At 48.3% G+C, this 23,157-nt stretch overlaps 1 protein-coding gene across 1 annotated transcript; it reads left to right on the forward strand.

The window, feature by feature from the left end:
- Window positions 1-2,061: 2,061 nt before the first annotated feature.
- GLE1 (GLE1 RNA export mediator) lies at window positions 2,062-21,567 on the forward strand. Its single transcript, XM_059658213.1, has 16 exons — window positions 2,062-2,260; window positions 3,479-3,709; window positions 7,101-7,211; window positions 8,014-8,162; window positions 8,283-8,343; window positions 8,587-8,838; window positions 10,594-10,810; window positions 11,512-11,624; window positions 11,770-11,839; window positions 14,934-15,076; window positions 15,173-15,363; window positions 15,864-15,993; window positions 17,169-17,273; window positions 18,532-18,614; window positions 19,505-19,568; window positions 20,478-21,567. The coding sequence occupies exons 1-16, from the start codon at window positions 2,162-2,164 to the stop codon at window positions 20,544-20,546; spliced, it is 2,088 nt and encodes a 695-aa protein (XP_059514196.1). The 5' UTR covers window positions 2,062-2,161; the 3' UTR covers window positions 20,547-21,567.
- The last annotated feature ends 1,590 nt before the right edge of the window (window positions 21,568-23,157 follow it).

The raw sequence follows: 23,157 nt of genomic DNA on the forward strand, positions 1-23,157 counted from the left end.
TGATGTCTTGCCTATTTTTGTTCTCTTCACGTTTTTCCTGTATTTAAAAGAAAGAACAACAGCCCTAGCCAGTTTGGTTCAGTGGTTAGAGTATCGGCCCTCGGACTGAAGGGTCTCGGGTTCGATTCCAGTCAAGGGCACGTACTGTGGTTGCAGGCTCATCCCGGACCCCAGTCAGGGCATGTGCAGGAGGCAAACAATTGATGTGTCTCTCTCACATTGATGTTTTTCTCGTCTCTCCCCCTCCCTTCAACTCTTTCTAAATATCAATGGAAAAATACCCTCCTCGGGTGAGGATTAACAACAACAACAAAAAGATTTTTAAATTGATTTGAGAGAGAGACAGCAAACATTGGTCAGTTGCCTCCCACACCACCCTGACCCAGGATTGAACCCATAACCCAGGTATGTGTTCCCTGAAGATGCTCCAACCGACTGAGCCACACCAGCCAGGGCAACAGATTCTTTAGAGAGAACACATTCGGTGCGGTGCTGAAACTTAACCTTTCCACTTAGCTGGTATTAAGCCTTCTGGCTGACCCAGTCTTGTTCTCTCTCAGCCACTATAACCCAAGCCCAAAACTCCAGAGAATTCCCCTATGTCCTCAAAGGCAGTGGCCACACCCAGGCATCAGGATTTCATGACCAGAAAACTCCCTCCCCCCACCCCCAAATTTTGGTGACATCTGTTGTTTCCAGCTGTTAATTTTGCCAAGGAAATTCTGACAAAACAACTACTAGCCACCATTGCCACAAAGCCAAGCCTGTTTTCACACCCTTAACAAGCGGACTTGAACTTACATGGACAATATATGAAAGACCTTCCCTAGAAAGGGCAGTTGGCACTCACACCAATGTACATACCTATTTATATAATTCATTCTTATTTTCATCAAACCAATGAACACCTCAGTGCAGGGCGCGGGTATTTATAATGCTGGTGTGGGAAACACCTCTCCCAGTAATGTTCTGTTTGGGTTTGCTTCCCGGCCAACGCACCAAAATAATAATAATGTTCTGTTTTTCTTTGTCCAGAGTTTGTAAAAAACCAGCAAAAAAAAAATGTTTATATTGCTTCAAACTCCAGAGAGAAGCCTTCTATCTCAAACTAATCCCATAAGACAGAAAAAAGAAGAGTCTAAACTTTAGACTCTAAAGTGAACGGATCGGGTCTGGCCAGTGCTGTTCAGTGGTTGAGGGTCAATCCGAGTCAGGAGGTCACGGAAGCCAGTCAGGGCATATACCCCATCCCACCTTGCGATCTCAGTGGGGGGGTGCAGGAGGCAGACAATGATTCTCATCATTGATGTTTCTATCTCTCCCTCTCCCTTCCTCTCTCTGAAATCAAAACATTTTTAAAAAGTTAAAGGGTCCGAATCAAAGCTGGCTCTGGGTAATAAAGTGTATAATTTAGTGGTTTTTAAGTGTATTCACAAAGTCGTGCAATCATCACAATGATCTAATTTTACATTTTCATCTCCCCCAAAAGAAAGCTTCATGCATTAGTAGCCACTCCCCTCCCCATTGCCCTACAGCCCCAGCCTCTGGCAGCCACTAATAAGTCTTCATGTCTCGTTGGGTTTGTCATTCTGGACATTTCACATAAATGGAATTATGTAATATGTAACTTTGTCACCTGGTATAATGTATTCAAGGTTCATCCCTGTTGTGTAGCACATACCTGTTCATGTACATCTGGGTTTAGACTTTTTGGCTATTCTGGGTAACGCTATTATGAACATTCGACAAGTCTTCGTATGGACGCACATTTAATTTCTCTTGGGTGTATAGTAACTCTAACCTTTCTGAAGAAATGCCTGACTTCCACAGCAGCGGCCACCGTTTAGTGTCCCGCCAGCAGTGTGGGGGCGAATCCAATTTCTTCACATCCTCATCAATACTACGTATTCCACTTTCTACCACAAGGAGGCTCCAGGCTTCTGAAGTTCCCCGCAGGGCCCGGCCCTCCGGGTACGCAGGCGCGCTGGAGATCCGGCCCGGCACCGGAAGTGGGGCGTACTGCCTTCCGGAGGCGGTGTTGCTGTGTACAACTGAGTGCACGCCCCGGAAGCGGAAGCGAGCGCTCGTTAACCGGGCGGCTGATTCGAGGGGTTTGTTTTTCCACCCGCGGCATCTCGGAAGAGCGGGTGCAGCACGGGCCATGCCGTCCGAGAGTCGCTGCTGGGAGACCCTGCAGGCGCTGCGCAGCTCCGACAAAGGTCGCCTCTGCTACCACCGCGACTGGCTCCTGCGGGGCGAGGTGAGCAATGGATGCAGAGGCGGCCGTAGCCCTTCTGGCCGCTACGCCGCACCCCGTGCGTCCTTTCTAACCACCGCATTTGTTTCTCGACTCCTGTACGTGCACCACGCTGCCCTAGGGTTTCTGCTCTCCCCAGCCTATTCCAGCCGCTGGGGACACCCCTTCAGAGGCGCTCTTCTTTCTGAAGGCTCCGTGCTCCCCGCAGCCAGACTAGGCGCCTCCGTCTATGTTGTCAAAGCAGCCCTGGCCTCAGGGTCTGTGAAGTTACTGCATGTGCTAGGAGGGGCAGATTTGGCAGTGAACGATTAATAGGACGTATTGCTGCAAGTGAAGAATCACACACAAACTTTTAAAAAAATTTTATTTTTTAATATATTTTTATTGATTTCAGAGAGGAAGGAAGAGGGAGAGAGAGAAACATCAATGATGAGAGAGAATCATGGATCCGCTGCCTCCTCCACGCCCTCCACTGGGGATCGAGGCCGCAACCCCGGCATGTGCCCCTGATCAGAATCGAACCTGGGACCCTTAAGTCCTCAAGCCGGCGCTCTATGCACCGGAACAAAAGTTTGATCACACAGAGTTTTAGATGACATTGGACGGACCTGTGAAGTTTAATGGGGGCGTGATCACTCTATTTGCATTGTTCTGTACTAGACCGCCAGGTGGAGGGGGCAGGTAGGAACAGTTAAGGCATACCTCCTGTTCTGGAGTGTCTGGTAATCTAACTACTGCCCTGTCTCTTTAGACTTTTACGTAAAACAATTCTAAAGCGTTCCCCTGTCTTTTATATCTTTGACAATTTTAAAAAATACATACCTTACATTCTAGAGCAGGGGTGGGCAAACTTTTTGACTCGAGGGCCGCAATGGGTTCTTAAACTGGACCGGGGGGCCGGAACAAAAACATGGATGGAGTGTTTGTGTGAAATAATATAAATTCAAAGTAAACATCATTACATAAAAGGGTACGGTCTTTTTTTTTTTTTTTTTTTTTTTTTTAGTTTTATTCATTGCAAACAGGCCGGATCCGGCCCACGGGCCGTAGTTTGCCCACGGCTGTTCTAGAGGCTGAGTCCCAGGATTGGTCTGTCTGGTGTATACTCAGGTTATATATCCTTAACAGGAATACCGCAGAAATGAGGCTGCGTTCTCAGGACGTGCTTCAGTCCATCTCAGTTGACATGCAAGTTGAGCTTCACATCTTCTTCTTCTCTAGGATGTTTTAGAAGAATGTGTATCCACTCCCCAGCTATCTTCTTATGCTGGATGGGTGGTAGATCATGTCCTACCCCACACACAAGAGAACCTGTCTCCCTCTGAGACTTCAACATCCTCTAGATCCACTTCAGGCCTGGACCAACCTTCATTTGTTCCCAAGTCTCCCATCAGAAGCCTCGCCTTCTCACCAGCACCCCCAAGAACACCAGCAACACCAGGTGGGACCAAGGTAAGGTTTTCCCTCAGCTGAGGACAGACGACAGGGGTGGTTGCAAAGTTGAGTTGTGTAATGTCATCATGTGACAATGCCTTTGCCCTGCATAAAGTCGTGGTTGTTTCTTGGTAGCTGTTTGTAGGGACAGTGTTGCCCGCATCACCCTGTGTTCGCCTTATGGAGACCTAGAGAGAGAGATTCCCCTCTGTTCTAAGTACCGAGAGCAGTAGCTAATGTCATGAGCAATTGGATTGTTTTCCACATGAACCTTGCATCTGTTTAACTGGTAAAGTTTCCCCTTTTGTGCTGGCTGCTGGGGGCATAGAATAAAATTTAACCTGTGCTTAGAATTTACATATCTTTTTTTTTAATATATTTTACTGATTTTTTAAAAAAATATATTTTATTGAGTTTTTACAGAGAGGAAAGGAGAGAGATAGAGAGTTAGAAACATCGATGAGAGAGAAACATCGACCAGCCGCCTCCTGCACATCTCCCACTGGGGATGTGCCCGCAACCCAGGCACATGCCCCTGACCGGAATCGAACCTGGGACCCCTCAGTCCGCAGGCCGACGCTCTATCCACTGAGCCAAACCGGTTTTGGCAGGATTTACATATCTTATCGTTAGTTCTGTCTGAGTTTTTACCTATTTTTCGCTCTATTTTGTCACTGCCTTTGTTTGTTTCTCTCACTTACAAAGTAAATTGTTACTTACCAGCCAGTTTGCCTCAGTGGCTAGAGCGTCGTCGGCCTATGGACTGAAGGGTCCCAGGTTCCATTCCAGTCAAGGGCACATCCCCAGTAGAGGGCATGCAGAAGGCAACCCATGAATAATTCTTGCCCATCATTGTTGTTTCTATCTCTCCCTCCCTCTCTGAAATCAATAAAAATACTTTAAGAAAACCCAGTAAATTGTTATTGGTAGTGGGGTTTTTTTGTGTTTTTGTTTTGTTTTGGTTTGGTTTTTTTAGTGGTATATTTTCAGAGTAGTTTGCCTGTATACAGTAGTTCTCCCTTATCTGAGGTTTCGCTTTCCATGGTTTCAGTTACTGCGGTCAACTACAGTCCGAAAATATAAAATGGAAAAGTCCTGAAATAAACAATTCATACGATTTTAAAAATATATATATTTTATTGATTTTTTACAGAGAGGAAGGGAGAGAGATAGAGAGTTAGAAACATCGATGAGAGCTGCCTCCTGCATATCTCCCACCAGGGATGCGCCCGCAACCCAGGTACATGCCCTTGACCGGCTTCGAACCTGGGACTTTTCAGTCCGCAGGCCGACGCTCTATCCACTGAGCCAAACCAGTTTCGGCAATTCATGCGATTTTAAATTGTGCACCATTCTGAGTTACGTGATGAATGCTGTGCCTCCCGATCTGTCCTGCCTGGGACAGGAATCGTCCCTTTGTCCAGCATCTCCATGCTGTGTCCACTACCCGCCCATTAGTCACTTAGGAGCCGTCTTGGGTCAGATCTACTGTTGCAGTATTGTAGTGCCTATGTTCAAGTAACTCTTGTAATTGTAATGTTCAAGTAACTCAATAATGTCCCCAAAGTGCAGGAGTAGGGATGTTGGCAATCTGGATGCACCAATGAGAAGCCATAAAGTGCCTCCTTTAAGTCAGAAGGTGAAAGTTCTCAGCTTAATAAGGAGAAGGGGAAAAAAATTGTATGTTGACATTTCTAAGATCTATGATCACAATGAATCTTCCATCTGTTAAATTGTGAAGAAGGAAAAAGAAATTTGTGCAAGATTGGCCTGTTGCATCTGAAACGGCAAAAGTTAATGACCACAGTGCATGACAAGCGTTCAGCTAATTGGAAAAGGCATATAATTTGTGGGTGGATAACATGACCAGAAAGCTTGTTTAACTGATGGCAATGTGTTTTTATGCCAGAAGGTATTGTCTGTATGAAGACAACAGATAGTAAGCAAGGGATCCCCTAAAATGAGTGACAGCGGGCTATTTACTGCGTGTGAGGGATGGTTACACAAACTTAGGAATAGGTTTGGACCGAATAAGGGGGACTATAGGTATACATGATTTATTTATCTGTCTTTTTTTTTTTAATGTTTTATTGATTTGAGAAGGAGAGAAACATTGATTTCTTGTTCTACTTACTTATGCATTCATTGGTTGATTCCTGTATGTGCCCTGACCAGGGATCAGACCTTCAACCTTGGTGTATCAGGATGTCGCTCCAAACAACTGAGCTACGCAGCCAGGGCTACCATTTGACCGTTTTTTGTTTGTTTGTTTGTTTTGTGTATTTTTTTTAATTGATTTTTAGAGAGCAAGGAAGGGAGAGGGGACAGGAGCCACACTGGCCAGGGCAATGATGGTCTGTTTTCTGTATGTCTCTGCTTGACATTATTTCCGACTTGATCCAGCTCTCAAACACGCAGGGCTTTGCCTTTCCATCTCTCGATTCTGCCCAACGCTTTTGGGTTCGCTTTTCAGGAAGACTCAGTGTGGCAAGGTGGCTGTTGGTAGCACTGGACACACCTTCTTAGGTTAGAGAAGGCCTCCAAGTTTGCTTCATCAGAGAAGTTCAGAGGTGACCTCTGGCCTCGCTTGGCTCTGAGCCTCGTTGCTGAAGTGGATACTGGCCACAGGAGGCTAGAGGACTTTGCTGGCTGGTCCCCTGCTTGCCCCTGAGGCCAGGAAGGTGAAAGAATTGAGGATGTGGATTGGGGTTGCTCCATCCATACCCTCCTGGCACGAATGGACACTATCAGAAAAAAGGGGGGAAGTTTGCTGGGCAGATCAGAGCAAGCAGAAAGGAAGTAGTTGTTCCTGTGTGGGGTGTGTGTGTGTGTGTGGGTGTGTGTGGGTGTGTGTGTGGGGGGAGTGTGGGGGGGTGTGTGTGTGGGGTGGGGGGTGGGGGTGTGTGTGTGTGTGGGTGTGTGTGTGTGGGGGGGGTGTGTGTGTGGGGGGAGTGTGGGGGGGTGTGTGTGGGGGGTGGGGGGTGGGGGTGTGTGTGTGGGGGTGTGTGTGTGTGGGGGGGATGTGTGTGGGGGTGTGTGTGGGGGTGTGTGTGTGTGGGGGGGTGTGGGTGTGTGTGGTATGTGTGTGGGGGGGTGAGGGGGGGTGTGTGGGGGGTGGGGGTGTGTGTGGTGTGTGTGTGTGTGGGGGGTGTGTGTGGGGGGTGGGGGTGTGTGTGGGGGGTGTGGTGTGTGTGGGGGGTGTGGTGTGTGGGGGGGGGGGTGGGAGGGGGTGGTGTGTGTGTGTAAGGAAAACAAAGAGAACAAGGTCAGTATCACGGAAAGCTCACTAGTTCTAACCTCCTTTGTTTTGTTGTCATTGTTTATAAGTAGGAATGTGGGTTTTGTCTTGAAGGGATAACAGCAACTATACCATCTTAAAAGCTTAATTTTCCCATTTTCTGTCTGTCAGGGCAAACGTGAGTCCCAGCACACGGAACCCATGTTACTTCAGTCCTCCCGGGGCGTCGAGGTGGAAGGCTGCATCCGGATGTACGAGCTGGTGCACAGAATGAAAGGAGCGGTAAGTGAACCGCAGTTAGGTGCAGTCCTCGGGGGGTGTGAACGGCCACTGTACGCTGATCATCGTGCCCTGCTGAGTGCTAGCAGCTGCTGACCCGTTCGTGGAGGAAGTGTAAGGTAGCAGTCAAGAGTAAGCTCTCAAGTCAAATCCAGTTTCAAATCCGCTTCTGTTTTCATGTGACTTCAGGAAAACTGCGTAGGCTTTCCTGGATTCCATTTACTTCTCCAAGATTGGAAGATGACCTGGGGTTTTAAGATAAGGGTATACTGAGAAGATGGACCTTAGGCATAAGTGGATGTGGGGGGAAATTTAGGCAGAGATAAGGACCCGAGGAAAGGATTGAGGTAGAAATGTACCTAGCAAGTTTAGGATATTGGGATACGGATTTTTTTTTTATTATTGATTTTTTACAGAGAGGAAGGGAGAGAGATAGAGAGTTAGAAACATCCATGAGAGAGAAACATCGATCAGCTGCCTCCTGCACATCTCCTATTGGGGATGTGCCCACAACCCAGGTACATGCCCTTGACCGGAATCGAACCTGGGACCTTTCAGTCCACAGGCCGATGCTCTATCCACTGAGCCAAACCGGTTTCGGCTGGGATAAGGATTTTGATAGATGGCTGCTGAGTTTAAAGATCGGCCCAAGGAGAGAGGTGACTGAGCAGAGGTTCGGAGACGTACGCAGATGATTGCATGTCCTGGGACATCTGCTAGAGTGAAGGGCTGATGGGAGGGTATCCTCAGGGTAAGGGAGCGAGGTGGTAGTGCAGCTCCGGCGAGCAGGGCTGATCTTTTGCAGGAGGGCCTGAGGCTGTGGCAGGAGGAGCAGGAGAGGAAGGTGCGAGCGCTCTCTGAGATGGCATCCGAACAGCTGAAGCGTTTTGATGAACGGAAGGAACTGAAGCATCATAAAGAATTCCAGGACTTGAGGGAAATGATGGAGAAGAGGTGAGTCCTGAAGTAGGACTGGACATGTCGGGAGGGTCAGCTGGAACTGACAGTTGTAGGAAGAGAGAAGACGGTTTAGGCAGCATCCCTGACTGGTTCTCCCTGCCTTTCCTCACGCAGCTCCCGAGAAGCCCTGGGGCAGCAAGAGAAGCTGAAAGCTGAGCATCGCCACAGAGCGAAGGTCAGAGCCTGGGAGAGCCCGTGAGGGGGTTTTGGGGTCTGGCTGTAGCCTCCCGAAGAGTCGGTTCTGGCAAACAGTCGTGGAGGACCTGGCCCCTTTCTTGCCTCTGTGTGACTGACCCTGGGCAGCCCTTTCCTGCTCTGGGTCCGTCTGTGAAAATGTGTGGCCCGCATAGAGCTGGAGGAGGTAGAAGGAGAAGGCCAGGCGCCCCTCAGAGAGGTAACTCGGCAGCCCTTCCTGTAGATTCTCAACCTGAAGCTGTGGGAGGCAGAGCAGCAGCGCCTGAAGCAGGTGGAGCAGGAGCGGCTGCGGAGGGAGCAAGGCCAGGTCCGCCTGCGGAGCCTCTACGCCCTGCAGGAGGAGCTGCTGCATCTCAACCAGCAGCTGGACTCCGTGGGCCAGCACAGGGACCTGAGGGTGGACCTGCTGGCCTTGCGGAGCCGAGGCAACCAGCTGTGCGGCCTCATCTCGGGGATCATTCGGACCACTTCAGAGGTGAGGGGCTGCAGGGGACTCTGCATGTGCGTCATCCCTGTCCCACATGGGCTCATAGAGTCTCTCATCTTAGGTTTAAAAAGTGTGTGTTTTCTGATTGAAAAATTATCTCGTTCATTCAGGAATGTATATTGAATGCCTGCTATACTTATGATCAATATTAAAAACGTGCAGAAATTTTTATTGCTTTTTTCAGTTCATGTATTTTGAACACATAATTACTCTAATTACTAAAATATCCATGTTTTTAAGGCACTATTAAAACATGCCAGTATTGCCTTAACACGTAGTATGTAGTTAATAAGTATTGGATGGATAGATGAAATTGGATGTTTCCATCATATAACCAGACCAAAATGTATTGAAAAAAGCATGTCTGTACTTACCTGGCAGGGGAGATACCTGCTCACGAAGGTGGTTTTCCCAGGGCAAGGCTTACCCATTGCATTCTGGATGTGCTAGCCCCTGTGATTCCCCCCCCCCCCAAAAAAAAAGAATAAAGGCATGTCTATTGGTGGACATTTAAGTTTCTGTATTTACACTATTGTGCATAACACTGCAGTGACACCATTTTATTTATTTGAATATTTTTTTATTGATTTCAGAGAGGAAGGGAGAAGGAGAGAGAGAGAGAGAAACATCAGTGATGAGAACCATTGATTGGCTGCCTTCTGCACACCCCCTACTGGGGATCGAGCCTGCAACATGTGGCCTTTACTGGAATCAAACCTGGGACCCTTCAGTCTGCAGGCCAGCGCTCTATCCACGGAGCCAAACCAGCAAGGGCCTGAGAATTGTATTGTAATGTGAACACTTGTAAAGTTAATTTCAATCTAAATAGCAACACGTGGCTACCTTATTGGACAGCACAGATCTAGGAGCTTGCTTGGGTCTGTGTTTGATTGTTGTGGGCTCACAAGAACTTCACAGGGAGTAGTGTGTATGTACCTGTGTCTGCACCATGCCAAAGGCATGTTCTATCCGATGGCCTTTTCACTTGTGATACTCGGGTCAGCCTGTGGCTTCAGATACTGTCAGCCTTACCTCCCACCGTGAAGATCCCTGCATGCCTTTAGCTAGTGGCTCAGTGGCCATTGCTGACCATTTTCATTAGGGGTGGTAGGTTTTACGTTTTTCTAAGTTTATCATTCTTTCTGGAATTCAGCTACAAGAAGAAACGCTCCCCATAAACTATTATCTCGAGGTGCAGCCTATAGAGGAAGGAAAGGGTAAATATTGGCGTCTTTCCCTCATCAGTTTCCAGCATAATGAGCTGCTTTCCTAGTATTCTACAGCGACTTAAGAGGGCTTTTCTTTTTTAAACTATCATTAGGAACTTAGGAATTTAGGGGGAAAGAGATAAATCACTCTACCTCCATCCCACTAATGGAAAGATGAGCAAAGGACAGGACAGTGTATAAAAGCACAAGTATAATTGTCCAACAGATTTGAAAATAAATTCAAAATCGCCATTAATACATGGAATGCAAATGAAAACACCATATCATTTTTGTGTAGACTCTTGTCACAAATGTTTAAAAAGCTTTTCCGCCCAGTGTTAGTGAGTGGTGTTGATGGTAAATTGGTGTTACCTTTATGAGAACAGGAAAGCAGTAGGTGTCGCCACGTTGATGAATGGTAAGACATTAATACAACAGTTGTAATTCTGGAAATACGTTGGCTTGTGTAAGGTATGACTCAGCCCCACAGGCTGCCTAGGCCATAACCACGAAGCTCTGCCTCTCACCCTGACAGAACGGCTTTCCCACGGCAGAGGACCAAGCCGTGGCCGAGAGCGCGCTGCAAGAAATGCGGGACCTCCTGACGGACGCCAGGGCGTGTGAAGACAAGAGGAGGCAGGATGAAGAGGAGGCCCAGGCGAAGCGTCAAGAGGCACAGACGCAGCAGAAGCCAGAGGTCCCCAAAGAGTGCCCCGCTCCCAGCCAGGGCCCGGGAGGGACACGGAGTGAAGGTGAGTGTCCTGGGGTACGATCCTTGTAAGTTTCAGCACATGCGAAGGAGCAAGAAGGTGTTTGAGCATCAGCTGATGTGGAGCCTAACTTCAGACTCCAGCACTCGCTCTGAGGACTTGAAATTCTGTATCATTCTAATAGATACATTATTCCAAGTATTGCTGCTACTGAGTATTTTCAGTAAATATGTACAAAACAGCCAGAACCGGTTTGGCTCAGTGGATAGAGCATCGGCTTGCGTACTGAAGGGTCCCAGGTTCGATTCCGGTTGGGGGCATGTACCTGGGTTGCGGGCACATCCCCAGTGGGGGATGTGCAGGAGGCAGCTGATCGATGTTTCTCTCGCATCGATGTTTCTAACTCTCTCTCTCTCTCCCTTCCTCTCTGTAAAAAATCAATAAAAATATATTAAAAAATATGTACAAAACACATGCTTGTTAAAACATAAGAGAATCACTGTAGTGTGATGGTTGAGAATGCTGGCTTTGGAGCCAGATCAGTGGGAATCTAGTTTCACTGCTTCCTAGCAATGTGACCTGGGCAAATGTTTCTGTATAAAATGAAGATAAAAATAGTATCTGCTTCATGGATTAGACAGTAAAACCAGTTGTGCATGAGGTGATTAGAACAGTGTCTGGTTCGTATTAAGTGTTCAGTAAATACTACGTGTTGTTAAGAGAGCCTGTCTTTTACTCCTCAGACCTCCAGGTGAAGGTACAAGACAGTACAATGCAGTGGTACCAGCAGCTGCAGGAGGCTTCCCGTCAGTGTGTGCTGGCCTTTGAGGGACTGACCAGCAGCAAAGACAGTCAGGTAGGAAGGGGTGGAAGCGGGGATTCTCTGGGCCTCAGAGTTCTCTGATCAGCCTTGTGCCCCAAAGGTACATAGCTAGCGTGTGACGTTCCCTAATGCAGCTCTTCAGAAGGCGATCTGTCTCCTCCCGGTTCTCTCCCGGCAGGTCAAAAAGATCAAGATGGACCTCCAGAAGGCAGCCACCATCCCCGTGAGCCAGATCTCCACCATCGCAGGTTGGTCACAGGAGTCGGGAACACGGCCCGTCACTTGGTTTTATTACTTTTTAAGACTCCAAATCCACTTACCTGTAAGGTGCCCACGGACAGCACGCTGACTACATGTTGACAGTCGGATCAGGCATATGGAAGGTGTATGTCTCCTATTTTGCTCTCCTTTGTTTCGTCTGCAGCACATGGAAGGTGATAATGGCTAGAGCAGTGATGGCGAACCTTTTGAGCTCGGGTGTCAGAATTTTGAAAAACCCTAACTTAACTCTGGTGCCGTGTCACATATAGAAATTTTTTGATATTTGCAACCATAGTAAAACAAAGACTTATATTTTTGATATTTATTTTATATATTTAAATGCCATTTAACAAAGAAAAGTCAACCAAAAAAATGAGTTCGCGTGTCACCTCTGACACGCATGTCATAGGTTCACCATCACTGGGCTAGAGCGATGGGTGATGGGCCAAAGGTCCCGGGTTCGATTCCGGTGAACGGTAAATACCTTGATTGCAGGCCCTGGTCAGGGCACGTGCAGGAGGCAACCAATCAATGTGTTTCTCTGACATCGATGTTTCTCTCTCTTCCACTTCCCTAAAAATCAATGGAAGAATATCCTTAAGTGAGGATTAACCAAAAATAAATAAATAATAAGCTGCATGTTAATAGTGAATTATTTAGAGTGGCTCTGACCTAAAATTGGACATTGCTGCAGAAAATATTGCTAAGGGGACCTAGGGCATGACTCAGGTTCCTGGCTTTTGTCCTGCACCAGCTTTTCCAGACTCGAAGCCGGTCCTGCTAGCACTTTAGACTCCTTCCTTTTCTCTCTGGAGACTGAGATGAGAGAGTAGGAACCAGACAGAGGAAAGACCGTCTTCCTTTCTCCTTTAGAAACAGGTTGATGTTTTAGAGCAAGCGCTCTGGTTGTGGAGCCTCCAAATGACAGACCTGCTCCTGAGTGGCGGGGGCACACGGACAGCTGGGACTCCCAGGTCCCCTGATCGACCGGGTGCCTGCAAAGCGTAGGAAGGTTGCCGTTTCTGCCCTTGAGATGGTACATGATGGGACTTACCTATCACATCGCTGCCTGAAATTCTCTCTGGAACAGGGCAAGGTATAAATAAATAAATACGTATCACTTTCTGGAATTTAAAGTGCCTTGGCCTTTGATACAAGCAGCGGGGAGAGGTGGCTCGGCAGCCATCCCACACCTCCACCTCCCCGCTGGCTTATCTGCAGCCTTACTCCTAGTCCACCGACTGCCTTGCCTCGTCTTTCATCAGGAAATCGAGACGACAGGTGTGAGAGCCCCCGGTGCCGCCTGTACCTGTGCACAGCTGTACTTCCCTCTCGGGCTCCTGTTTCAGAGGAGGCGGTGTCCTGACCCATGCTGCCCCCTGCCTCTGCCTTTCTTCCCCTCCCCTCCCATCGCCTCCAAGGCTTGGCAGCATCGTTCATGGCCTCCCCTCCTGTTCTATGCGAAATTACTCCCTTGTTACAGGCTCCTTTTCTTTTAAACATGCATGAGTCACTCACATCCTAAAATACATTTCCTTTGATTCTACACCTTTGAGGATTTTCTGGTCTTCCTCGCGGTTCCGTTTGGCGCCGTTGATTTTCCCTTTGTGATACGCGACTCCTTTGGGTCCATGGAGCGTTAGTTTCCAGGCTCTCCTCCCGCCTCTCGCCTTCGGTTCCTTGGCCTCCTGCCCTCACCTCAGTGGTGGGTGTTCCCTAGGGGTCTGCTCTCACCCCTCACTTCTCCTAATCCCTCCCTGGCTTCCCCCATTACTCCCTGTGCTGACGAAGGACTCCCAGTCTGCCTCCGACTCACCCAGTTCCTCTGAGCTTCAGATTCTCTAGGACCAGCTGCTGCGGGACGTCTGCGCGGATGGCTCTCAGAGACCTCAGGTGCAATGTGGTGAGGTCTGAGCTTGTCATTTCCTTATGCCTGTTTTTCTCCCCTTTGTGCTGAGTAATCAATAGCACCATTGTCTATTCAGTCACCTTAGCTGGAACCTGGAAGGCACCCCTCTGACTGCCTCCTCTGTTTCATTCTCCACATCTAATAAGGGGAACATTCTTAAAGTAATTAGGACCATGGCAGGGTATTTCTAAGCTGGTGATGCCGTGCTAATTTAATCCTCACCCGAGGATATTTTTCCATTGATATTTAGAGAGAGGAAAAGACAGAAATATCGATGTGAGAGAAAAAAACATCAATTGGTTGCCTCCTGCACGAGCCCCAACCAGGGCTCAGGCCGGGGAGGAGTCTGCAACCGAAGTACATGCCCTTAACTGGACTCGAACCCAGGACCCTTTAGTCCACAGGCCGACCCTTTATCCACTGAGCCAAACCAGCTAGGGCCATGCTGTGCTACTTTAAACTGCTTGCAAGTGTTGGAGGACCTCATGGCAGGAATGAAGCTAGGTCTCGGGCTAGAGACTTCAGGACCCTATTCTCTCTCATCTCGTCCTCTGTGCGTCTCTATGCGTACTTTGTAGACGGCTGTTCTTTGGTCCACGTGGCGGTTGCAGGTCCCACTGCTGGGAGTGTACGTGTTGCTGGGGCACGTCTCGGAACGGACTCTGTCAGTGGGCTGATCGGCTCAGCTGGACACTCTTCCTGTAGCCCATGTCGGGGTTGGGGCACTCAGGCTCTTTTATACGAACGCAGCTACTAGGAACCCCCTTTGTGTCTGAGGATGGAGGAAGGCGGGTCTCGGAGAAGCGGGGGGATTATTGTGAGCTGGGGAGATGCTCTGGAAGGTTTTCCCTCGTGATGCAGTGACTCCTGTAGGCACGTCAACCACGGGCGGTGGGATCTGAAACAGCTCAACACTTATCTGCACACTGTTTATCCCTCTGTTTGATGTGTCGGTTTCAGAATTAGTCCATTCCCAAATGAGGGATTCCTATGAACAGTGTGTCCTGTGTCCTTTTTGCATTCCCCCACATGTGTTTTGATGGTTATGCATTTTTCTGCATCCGTATTTTGTCCGTAGGCTCTGAACGTCTGTAGGCTGCACAGACGGGTTTACGTAGATTCCTCCTAAAAAATAGGTTGATTTTAAGTCACTTTATCTCTTTCATACCCAGGCTCCAAGCTGAAGGAGATCTTTGACAAGATCCACAACCTGCTCTCTGGAAAACCTGTTCAATCTGGTGGGCGCTCTGTGTCCGTCACACTGAATCCACAGGGCCTGGACTTTGTCCAGTACAAACTGGCAGAGAAATTTGTGGTGAGAAACCTTAGTGCCCGAGGTACGGGAAGACGGGGCAGGTGCGCAGCACGTAGCCATTCGCGATATTGACGCCGTCCTCATCTCTGTTGCCAGAAACAAGGAGAGGAGGAGGTGGCCTCTCATCATGAAGCTGCGTTCCCCATCGCCGTCGTGGCGTCCGGGATCTGGGAGCTGCACCCGAGGGTGGGGGACCTCATCCTGGCTCATCTGCACAAGAATTGTCCGTACTCTGTCCCTTTCTACCCGGCTTTCAGGGAGGGAATGGCTTTGGAAGACTATCAAAGGTGAGGCCGGTCTCCTGACTAGCCCTAGGGCGATTCGTGAAGTAGAAACACATGTAGAATTTATATTCCTCCTCACAGCTTTTATGTGTCTTGAATGTTATATCAGAAAATACAATGCTTTTCATGCAAACTGGACAGTTATTGGAATTTGTGGATTTAGGTGCCAATAATCAATATAGTTTAGTGGAAAGAATAATGGATCTAGAGTCCAGGAGGTTTGGAATTTTATCCCTGCTTTGTCATTGAATAACTTTGCAAAATGGGTAAATAATTTTACCTCTTTGGGTGTCATATGATGACCTCTGAGTTCACCTCACAGGACTTATATGATGCACAGATTTGATGTGGATGTGAGTGCTTTGTAAACAACGTCTTCTACAAATGCAGTAATGTGCAATAATGCATTGATAATATGTTGTTACTTTTAGCCATGAAACGTAATCTCTGCTCTGTCACTCTCGTTTTGACCTTGTCACACGAAATTTTTTCTTCCCTCTTAGAATGCTTGGCTACCAAGTGAAGGATTCCAAGGTGGAGCAGCAGGACAACTTTCTGAAACGCATGTCCGGGATGATGCGTCTCTATGCTGCCATCATCCAGCTCCGGTGGCCGTATGGAACTCGACAAGAGGTAGGAGGAAAGGTTACTGCCGAGAGTGCGAGGTCGGTCCTTAGTCGGTGTTCTGTCTGCAGGAAATACTGGCCTTCAGAAAGGGCCTCCAGTTACGTGCTGAGTTCAAGTATACGGCCACTTCATGTGTCTTCTTTAGAGAAGTTGATGTTGATTATTAGGTAACAGTTCATAAAAGAGTCAACCAGCCCTGGCTGGTTGTGGCTCAATTGGTTGGTGTCATTATTGAGCATTGTCCCATGCACTGGAAAGTCACTGATTTGATTACCGATCAGGGCACATACCCAGGTTGCAGGTTCAATCTCTGGTTGGGGTGTGTATTGGAGGCAACCAATCAATGTGTCTGTCTCTCTCTCTCTCTCTCTCTCTCTCTCTCTCTCCCCCTTCAGTCCACAGGCCGACGCTCTTTCCACTGAGCCAAACTGGCTAGGGCAGTGATGGCGAACCTATGACATGCGTGTCAGAGGTGACACGCGAACTCATTTTTTTGGTTGATTTTTCTTTGTTAAATGGCATTTAAATATATAAAATAAATATCAAAAATATAAATCTTTGTTTTACTATGGTTGCAAATATCAAAAAATTTCTATATGTGACACGGCACCAGAGTTAAGTTAGGGTTTTTCAAAATGCTGACACGCCGAGCTCAAAAGGTTCGCCATCTTAAGTGTCGATTAGGGTAACTGTTGGTCTATGGAATTCCTGAAATTGAAGCTGACAGATGTGTATTAAAGGGATCCTGTAAAGAATGTGTGGGCTTCAGAGTGTTGGAACATTTGAAAACAGTTCAGCCCTAGCCGGCTTGGCTCAGTGGATAGAGCGTCAGCCTGCGGACTGAAGGGTCGCGGGTTTGATTCCGGTCAAGGGCATATGCCTGGATTTCAGGCTCGATCCCCAGTAGGGGGCATGCAGGATGCAGCTGATCAATGATTCTCTCTCATGATTGATGTTTCTCTCTCTCTCCCTCTCCCTTCCTCTCTGAAATCAATATAAAAAAAGCATATTAAACAAAACAAAACAGAGTTCATTTGGCTTTGGTTGTTTCTGTCCTGCTGCATGTGCTTGGGTTAGAGATGTGGGGCTCATGTCCACTAGGTAATGGCTGGATGATGGCATTGGGAGTGTAGCTCTGAATAAAGTGAGATCAAATCATGACCAAGCTTCTCTCCTCCCAGGTTCACCCTCATGGCTTAAACCATGGCTGGCGCTGGTTGGCACAGATACTAAACATGGAGCCCCTGTCGGACGTGACGGCCACCCTCCTCTTTGACTTCTTGGAGGTACACAGTGCACTTATAAGTGGTTGAAGCAGCCGTGGGCCTCTGCGTGACCCGAGTGGGGAAGCAGTACAGACATGGGGTGATGGTGAACAGCATGGGGTCTAGTGCCAGGTTTTCCTTGAGGCCTACGACAAGCCTAGCTTTTGCTTTTTCTTCCCACTGTACTTGTCTTCTCATTGTAGGGAATGGAAACTGTACATCCCAGCATAAGTGAAAGGGGAATCTGTTTTAGAGGTAGAAAAGTGACTCCCAGGACCAAGGGTAGGATACCAGTGGTCGGCAAACTGCGGCTGGCGAGCCACATGCGGCTCTTTGGCCCCTTGAGTGTGGCTCTTCCACAAAATACCACATGCGGGCGCGCACATACAGTGCGACTGAAACTTCGTGGCCCATGCGCAGAAGTCGGTATTTTGTGGAAGAGCCACACTCAAGGAGCCAAAGAGCCGCGTGTGGCTCATGAGCCGCAGTTTGCCGACCACTGGGGTAGACAGTTGGAGCTCATGAGGGCCTTGAACCAGGAAATGGGATGTCACCAGGTACCGAGTTTCCCTCTGTGTCTTTCATATGAGCTCTTCCTGCCAGTTGCCTCCTTCTTGCTCTCCAGACCGACGTTCCCTAGTCCTCCGTACACAGTGGAGGGCTATATCCCTCAGTCTTGGTGTGGCCACCCGGTCTGGGGGGACTGGTATCCCACCATTGCGATTCATAATTCTCAGCACAGAAAATGTAACTAAACAGCCTGAGTCAGGTGTCTCCCTCATCCAGAAGGCGTAAGGGTAAGGGTTTCTGTTGAAAGGAGACACTGCTTAAAGAAAGAAGGCACTTGCCATAAACCTGGGGCCATTTGGCCTTCAAATGCCAATAGTTTCTAATCACCTTAAAGCTCCTGAAGTCACGGTACGTGAACAGTGACCCTGAATCGTTGAGAACACGGTGGGATTCTGTATTCTCTGCTTACTACGGTTGGGGGTATGCCAGCCCTTTAGAAAGGCTTATTTTCAGTACAATAAATCAAAGAAGACTAGTTAGTTGAGTTTGGTTCATATTCATACCTCCAGGCTGGTTAAATGTAGGTATTGCCATATAGAGAGAAATGCTTCAGGAGAAAGTTGTATTTTTCCATTTATTCCCTTGGTTGCTAGCCCAGTGCCATTCTGTGGCTGAAGTTCTGGACAGGAGAGAAAGGCCAGGGCTGATGGTGGTTCCCGATCTCTCGGGTGAGTGTGAGCTTTCATTCTCTGCCTGCCTTTCCCCCTAGGTGTGTGGGAATGCCCTCATGAAGCAGTATCAGGCCCAGTTCTGGAAGATGATGCTTCTCATCAAAGAGGACTACTTCCCCAGGTATTAGCCTTGTTGAGCAGACCCCAGGGATTCGGAAGGTAGAACTGAGGACATCAGATACCCTTGGGCGCTGTTACATGCTGGTTTGACTTGGTTAAAAACACCTGCATTAAGTGTGACATCCCCTACTCCAATCCTCTTTGATATCTGAATAAACATTTTTTTTAAAAGTATCTTTTTATTGATTTCAGAGAGGAAGGGAGAGGGAGGGAGAGATAGAAACATCAGTGATGAGAGCGAATCATTGATTGGCTGCCTCCTGCACGCCCTCCACCCCCCCCCAATGGGGATCAAGCCTGCAACCCTGGCATGTGTCCTGACTGGGAATCGAACCGGGACCTCCTGGTTCATAGGTCGATGCTCAACCACTGAGCAACACCAGCCGGGCTGAACAATTAATAAGAGTCTCTCCCGTTGCTAAATGAAAAAACGAATAGGAAGATCTTGGATTCGGATACCTGACATTGTTTTAAACTCTATTCTTTTCCACCATTTCCCACCCCCCCCCCACCCCCTCCAGGTAATCTGGGATGGTGATTACGTGCAGTTTTTAATTAAACCAAGGAGTCAAACCCTCTCAATAAGTCAGTTGTCAGTTTGCTTGACTCTGGTGTGGAGATCTACTTCAGGTTCCCTTCTCCTTCCTCTCACCTCATTGGCATTTCAGATGGGGGGAGGGCCCTGACAGCCCCATCCCACCCAATCACACAGCCTTGGGAAGGAGGGTGCTTTCTCTCCTTTACCCCCTTGTTTGAAAAGAAGGTTGAGCCCATTTGGAAGAGCGACAGCATCCTTAGTCTAGAACTGTGGTCGCCAACCGGTGCCCTTCCCCTAGCTCCTTTCCAAGAAATGGGTGTCACTCACCACGTGTCTTCTTTCTGTTCCTGCAGGATTGAAGCCATTACAAGCTCGGGACAGATGGGTTCCTTCATACGCCTCAAGCAGTTCTTGGAGGTGAGATGCCCTGAACCCACACATCCCAAACCGTTGTTGGCCTTGAATGAGCCTATGCCTGACCGGTCTTGGGCCTCCAGGCTCTCTGATTGCAGTCTCTTCCTCTTGGTTTTTCCAGACTCTACTTGTTTGTCCATAATTTCCCCAGAGCCTTAAAGACTGCCATTTCTCCTTCCTACATGTCACTGTCCGTGCTGCCCATGGGGAAGCTACCCTAAGAGATAAATAAAACCAGTACATTTTGGCATGTTGGCCAAGGTTCTTTTCTTTAAAAATTTTTTATTTTATTTCAGAGAGGAAGGGAGAGGAAGAGAGAGAGAGAGAGAAACATCAATGATGAGAGAGAATCATTGATTGGCTGCCTCCTGCACACCCCTGACTCCAGCCGAAACCTGGGCCTGTGCCCTGACCAGGAATTGAACAGTAACCTCCTGGTTCATAGGCCGATGCTCAACCACTGAGCCACACCAGTCGGGCCCAGATTCAGGTCGGGGTAGATGGTGAGTGTGCTGCTCACTTTTCTCCACAAGAGCAGACTGAACTTTCAGCCAGACTCCTCATGTTTCTAAGTGCCAACGTTTCTAAGCAGATAATGTTAACAGATAACTTAGAACTCTGGTAGGTCTGCCAACACAGCCTGCTACCTTCCAGTTTCCAGGAGCCCCGTTGGGAAACCAGCGATATTGAAAGATGGGCCCGGCCACGGGAGACGAGAGGGACAGGCAGAGTAATCGCATAGCGTTTGTCCTGGGCGGCACTTCATTCAGAAGCGGAAGTCTGCACAACCGCAGTCCTGTGCCTTCTCCTTCTTTGAGCTCCGTTCTGTGGGACCTGAGCTTCCTTCTAGTTACGTGTTGGAAGCAGTGTTATCAGAAAGTCATTCTGTTTTCTTCATCTTTCCCTGACCAGAAATGTTTGCAGCGCAAGGAGATTCCTGTCCCCAAGGGCTTTCTGACTTCCTCCTTCTGGCGTTCCTGATGTCACTCGTCACCCACCGCCACCGTTTTGTTGCAGAGGCGCAATAATAAAGCAACTGAACACAGCTGTGTTTGAGAGAGCACTGTCAGATTTAGAAACCTACCAATATGTATTTGTATGTATTTATGCCTTGTGACTAGGAAAGGTTTTCATGGGCCACTGATGACTCCTCAAGGGATCCACATGACAGAAGAAGTGGATTTGGCCTTCTCACTTTGGCAAACATTTTGAGGTGTTTAGCACTTGATGTGACTGTTTTATTACCTTTCTGTCTCGAATCTTTCAGAAAGTAGGTAATACCTAAGCATTTCGCTCTGAGCCCAAGTGAGCCCACCACTCCCAAGCGTCCTGTGGCAGCTGAGGCCCGAGTCCTCACCTAGGAGTCTGAGCTGCGGTTGCTTTGCCTTTCTCGGCTTGTGAAGGAATTGGAAATTCAGAGGAAGTGCCTGATGTAGGGATGGACTTTGTCCTAAATGCCATCGCGGACAGCCTAGTGTCTAGGATTAGGCCCTGCCATGTGTTGTATTGAACCAAGAAGCACTGTTTGCCCTCTGGATTGGAATCCAGTGCCTGGGTGACAAGGGATGCATGAGCCAGGGCAGGCGCCTTCTGTGTGTGTCTGGTTTTCAGTTTGAATGAAGATGGACCGAGATGGAGCTGGCCACAGTATGCATGAGCTGAGCATCCCCAAGCAATGACGGGGGTTAAACAGAGATGTTAGGAATTGAGAACTGCTTTATTATTATTATTATTTTTGCTTGTTCTGACTAATGAATGATGATAAATTTGCCTGGCTAAACCCACTACAAAAATCCAAAGCCTGGCTTTTCAGATAAGAGTGGAGATTTGAAAGATTTACTGCCTTTCGTACTGAGAGGCAGCGGCCATGGTCTCTTCCTCCTTAAATGTCATGTGTGGGGGATGGGGTGTTTTGAGGAGGTGCCCTGGTACTGTTGAAGTGCCCCGCTCTGAATTATTTACTATGGTGCCAAAAAATAATAAAGCTTGAATTTTAAAAATCCGTTGCTGGTATCTGGTTGGTTCAATATGATCACCTTCCTGTGCCTTGAGCTGTTCGGTCACTGGGACGTGGAAGTGCCAAGTCTGGGTACAGAGAAGCAGACATTTTTCCCTTCTTTGCCTTCTTGACCTTTACCTTGGGAAAATGCCCTTTTTTAAAAATTATATAGCAGTACCTGATCCTGTTTATCCAGCAGAAATGGGAAAATTATTAAAGATTTGCAACGTGGACACAATGGAATAAACAGTGGGAGGCTTGGGCTCCATTCACTTTTAGGTTTTGTGGCCTTGGGTAGGTCCCTCACCCTCTCTGAACCTCACGTCCCCCACCTGCAAAACACAAGTGGACTCGTCAGTACATCAGTAGGTTTCAAATTGTGTTCCACAGCAGCGTCTCAGCAGTGCTTCCCAGCCTGTGTGTCAGGGCCACTGACCTCAGCCCGCCTGCAGCCCCAGGGCCAGGTGCCCTTTGCACTGCCTCTCTTCACCTGAACGTTACAATTAGCAGCGTCTTCTAAGCATCAGGGCAGGGAACAGGTTGGGAAGCACGGACTTCGGGGTGTTGGGTGGATGGAGCTCAGCCCTGTAGTCAGTCAGCACATGGAAGCTTTTATGCAAAGTTTCAAAGGGCATTCCCTTTAAGATACTGCCGGGAGCCGGTCCATCCTTGCTGTTTCAAGGGACCTGGCATATATGGCATACGGTTCTTAATATGTTTGCTCACCTTCTTGGCGCTGTGTTTTAACCAAGGTCACCTCTCCGAGAAAGGTTGAATCCCCAGGTAGGGATTTTCCCCTGAAGTTAGGGAGGGAATAAAACCCCTCAACTAAGTGCCAGGCGGGTAATTAATCACTTTAACTATGAACAATCATGCTTAAGCTACATAATCTTTACTCCCTGGAATGGAGATAAGAAACGCCCTAACCTTTGTAATAGAGATTGATAGGATTGAATCAACTGGTATAAATACAGATGTAACAAGACAGAAAGAGACAGAACTTAGAACACAGAACCTACAGACAGAAGAACTTCACTGGAGAGAACATGGCAAAAGATCCTGGACTGAACCTGACTATAGAACATGGCAAGAGAACCTGACTAGAACCTGGCTACTGAACCTGGCTGGAGAACCTAGCAAGACAACATGGACACAGAACCTGGCTGGAGAACCTAGCGAGGGAACATGGCTACAGAACCTGGCTGGAGATCCGAAGCAGAACCTCTCTGGAGATCCAGACCAGAACTTGGCTGGAGATCCTGGCTGGAGATCCTGGCTAGGCTGCTGATCAACTGAACCCTGTCTCCGTGTCCTTCCTTCTTCGCCGACTCCGTCCACACCTTTGGGGACCCCTGGACCTGCTGGGGTTGGACCCCGGCAAGATACCACTGCCGTCTGCTGGAAAATTGTCCTATTCATAACTGAAAATCTGTGACACTGGCCGGCGAACGTGCCAGCTGGAGTTCTTCATGCAGCTCACAGTTTGCACCTCTTTGTGGGGCCCTGATGGAGCTCCGGGTTCCCCTCTGCCACAGCCTTTTTGCTTTCTGTGCTAGATGTGTTGGGGTTCTCGGCAAGGCTGCGTGTGGAAAA

This window comes from Myotis daubentonii, chromosome 11, assembly GCF_963259705.1.
Source record: "Myotis daubentonii chromosome 11, mMyoDau2.1, whole genome shotgun sequence".
Classification (NCBI taxonomy): domain Eukaryota; kingdom Metazoa; phylum Chordata; class Mammalia; order Chiroptera; family Vespertilionidae; genus Myotis; species Myotis daubentonii.

Excerpts from the sequence above, each read along its gene's own strand:
- GLE1 (XM_059658213.1), top strand. The coding sequence starts at position 2,162 with ATGCCGTCCGAGAGTCGCTGCTGGGAGACCCTGCAGGCGCTGCGCAGC. Across the intron at positions 2,261-3,478 it reads ACTGGCTCCTGCGGGGCGAG|GATGTTTTAGAAGAATGTGT; the intron begins GTGAGCAATGGA and ends CTTCTTCTCTAG. Across the intron at positions 11,840-14,933 it reads CCAGATCTCCACCATCGCAG|GCTCCAAGCTGAAGGAGATC; the intron begins GTTGGTCACAGG and ends TTTCATACCCAG.